We start from the raw sequence: 3,785 nt of genomic DNA, 5'->3' as shown, positions 1-3,785 counted from the left end.
CTTAGAAAGTCAACCAAAAGGTTGATTTCTTTGCAAAAAAAACGTTTTGATAGGTTTTTTTTTTTTTTTCGATTGAAATAGTTTTTTTTTGTTTGGTTGATAAAACATTTTTTTTGGTTGAAATTATTTTTTTATATTGAAACTGCTTTTTTAGTTTGGTTGAAATTATTTTTTTTGGTTGAAAATATTAATTTTGATTGAATTTACTTTTTGTTTGGTTGAAAAAATTTTTTTTGATTGAAATTATTTTTTTTGATTGAAGATGCTTTTTGTTTGATTGAATAATAAAAACACAAATTTACCTCCATAATCCAGCAGTGTGACACTGAAGACGAGGGCAGGATGACAGAGAACTGAAAGCTATCGTTAGCTCGTTGTTGTGTAGTTAAACTTGTGTGGAAAAAAAATGTCACAGTTTACTCTCATCTGTGTGACGTAACCCCGGCAGTCAGTAAACCAATCAAGGAGCAGCAGTAGCTGACGTCTAATCAGACCAGCCCAATTGGAACCACAGCTCTTGAAGTTCCAGAAATCAGGGTGGGCCTGATTGATGGATAAGGGCAAAAACTCAAACCTGGGTCTGAACCCTGGAACAACTTTTACAAATCCAACATATGAATTAACTGGACTGTAGAGTTTCTGATTTATGGTAAAATGGTAAATGGTAAACTTATAGAGCGCTTTGTAAAGTCCCTCCGGACCCCAAAGCACATTACACTTACAGACAATCACCCACTCACACTCACACACTGATGATGGCAAACTACACTGTAACCACAGCTGCCCTGGGGCACACTGTCAGAAGTGGGGCTGCCATGCACCGGCGCCACCGGACCCTCTGACCACCATCAGTAGACAAGGCGGGTGAAGTGTCTTGCCCAAAGACACAACGACTGAGACAGCTGGACGGGGGATCGAACCGGCGACCTTCTTGGTTTCAGGACGACTCCCCTAACCACTCTACCACAGCCGCCCATAATTATATTATAACAAATGCTAATCATCATCACAAACTATAAGGCCTAAAATATATTTATTAACATTTTTATTAGTAAAATAAAAGGCATTAGGTCCTGAGCTAACATTATTAGCTTGGGAGCTAACGCTATTTCAGCATGTATATATATGTATTAGCTAAGGTAATAAGCTAACACAAAAGCTAAAAGGCTAAAGCTGGGGAGAGCCTAAACATCATTATTTACACAGAATGCTTTGCAGCATAAATAATATGGTGCCCTTAGTGTTTTTACAGCTTTGATTTTAAAGTTTACGTAAATGTTTATCAAATAATGTCTAATGTTAAAACTAGTCAAAGCTCCCTTTTAAAGAAATTCTTTGAACAGCTGTGTATTTTTCCACAGTCACCTTTGGGGAATGACAGCCTCCCTGGTATAATCTCTTACCGTCATAGTGTCTATCTTGCCTTTGACCTGCTCGTTCCTTGCCAAGGCTCTCTCCAGACACTCCTTGGTGTACAGCTGAGGATTTCGACCTTGGTCAATGTACCTTCAAAACACAAGGTCTAATGTCAGACAGTGACGAGGCAAAGCACAAATAAACTTTATTTATTTAAACAGGCTAAAACAGAACCTTTAGGCAATGGAAAGATACATGAAGAACATTATAATCTGCCTTTGTTCCAAATATTATTACGATCTGAAAACTCGATGTACGCGTTTTCTTCTACAGAATTGTCATTGGTGAAAATGATTTTAGTGTTGAAACTTGTCTTCGTCGCTTGACACATTTGGCACACTTGTCAATGTTTGTCAGGCTTAGTTTACAAAACAATTGTCCATATGATTTTGAAATGGTATTCATTTAAATTTTTGCTACTTTTAAATTGGATTATGTAAAGTATTTAACATTCAAAATACTTGCAAGGGAAAAGAGGGTGAATCTTATCTGAAAATGTCATGGCAATATCTTATGAGCAAAAAATAAATAAATAAAAACAAGGTCCTTTTGTCCTTTTCTCCAGCTATGAATTCTGGCAGAACTTATGAGCAAAAACATCTCTAGAGCTTTCTTAATACCTGAGATAATCACATGATTTTCAAGGGGTTTTAATGCTCTTTTTTAATTTGTTGTCAGATGTAATATTGGTGTGGGATTTTTTTAAAGTACCCACATCCCTGCATGTAGACTCAGTTAACTCTTATGAGGCTTTGTTTACAAGTAACTCCATCTGTTTGGTTTGCTCACAAGCTACACCAAACTCCCTTCAAAAATATCTGAATTTATTTCTCCTTTCTCCTCGGCTAGTATGTTTGCATCAAACGCCAGACCTTACTCTTATTCACCACTGCTGAGTAAAGCACCATCACCCAGCTTGCAAACACGGAAACAGTTATAGCCATTTCTCTGTATATTAGACTTCTGGACTCACTCGAAGACCTCCAGGGGGACGTTGATCTCATGAAGCTGTTGACGGCACTTTTCCACGTCTTGTAGACCAGAAATCATGAAATTTCTAAACAAAACAGAGAGACAACATACCGAGTAAACTTCTTGTATTATTGTTGTTTGTTTGAGCATGTTCCGCCTATGTACAGAAAAGAAAGCAAAACTCACAGTTTCTGGTTGAGGACTGCCTGACTGCTCGGCTGGAAGTCGCTAACAATGATTCCCAGTTGTCGAATGTTCTCGATGAATTTCTCCAGATGCTCCTCGAGGTTGTCAAATTTTTCAGCCATTTCTAATTTCTTACAAACACAAAATAGAAAAATAAAGTTTAAAAAACAGTGTTTGATAATTCCTTTTGTCAAATTTTCGCTGACTAGTATTAGCATCCGACACCACGACGACAGCTAAAGCGCCGCAGCACTTTACGACCGGTCGCAAAATGGCGACGCGCTGATTGCCGCATTCCGTTTAAAAGTGTCGTGCTGCATGTGAGAGGAGACTCCGCTGTGTGGGAATTTGTCTGCAGTCTACACCTGTAAACATACAACATTAGTTAGGAACTGCGCACATAAACAGGGATAAGTTAACGAGTTAAATGTACATTATATTGTTTTTGTACTACAAACCTAGCGAAAAATTGTAATGGTAATGCAAGTAGGTATAATATAAGTAATGATCATGACATAAATTAAATCACATTAAACTATTTCTCTTATTATTACCTCGTGAATCAGAAAAATATTGTATGAAAGCACTATGTTTGCTTTGACAATAATCTTAAGATAAACTTGTGATATAGGAACTAACTCATTTGCGTGTTTTTTAATAAATAATAATAATGCTTTAATATAAATTTTAACATTGTCCTATTGAAAATATGAATATGAAATGTTTTATTCTAAGAGTCAAATTAAGTCGTTATTTTAAACTAAATGTGCACAAATTAAAACAAATGGTGTCTCATGGAGACTACTTATTTTCAAATTAAAAGAAATAATTCATGTTAACTTGTACAAATAAACATTTAATTCAGAGTCAGTATGTTGATAAATTATTACTCAATGCTCAATTATGATAAAACACAAAAGTAGACACGTTTTAACTGACTTTTTCAAAAACACTAAACATATTTCTTCTAAGTGCTGAAAGTGATTTTCTGAACATTGGCTCTTGGAATGAATTGGAGCATTTCTGAGTTGAAACGATTAGATTAGATTAGATTAGATTAGATTAGATTAGATTAGATTAGATTAGATTAGATTAGATTAGATTAGGAATCTTTTTTAATGGAACTATCAAACATAAAGAAATGGCCAATAGCCAGCTTCACAGCTGCTGACTTGGAACTAAAAAGTGCTTTAAAATCAGTTATATATTAT

General features: G+C 35.5%; 1 protein-coding gene across 1 annotated transcript in view; it reads right to left on the bottom strand.

Annotated features, from left to right (window-relative positions):
* med10 (mediator complex subunit 10) overlaps window positions 1–2,794 on the bottom strand; it is a gene marked incomplete at its 5' end in the record, with an annotated part of 5,519 nt that extends 2,725 nt beyond the window's left edge. The window contains 3 exon segments of the mRNA XM_014028823.1: window positions 1,404–1,506; window positions 2,390–2,473; window positions 2,575–2,794. Of these exon segments, the coding sequence (XP_013884277.1) occupies window positions 1,404–1,506; window positions 2,390–2,473; window positions 2,575–2,794 (407 nt within the window).
* Between the last annotated feature and the right edge of the window lie 991 nt (window positions 2,795–3,785).

Source organism: Austrofundulus limnaeus, unplaced genomic scaffold, assembly GCF_001266775.1.
Source record: "Austrofundulus limnaeus strain Quisiro unplaced genomic scaffold, Austrofundulus_limnaeus-1.0 Scaffold814, whole genome shotgun sequence".
Lineage (NCBI taxonomy): Eukaryota > Metazoa > Chordata > Actinopteri > Cyprinodontiformes > Rivulidae > Austrofundulus > Austrofundulus limnaeus.
Note: the sequence above shows the minus strand (reverse complement) of the source record. Positions and strands in the feature narration are given on the sequence as shown.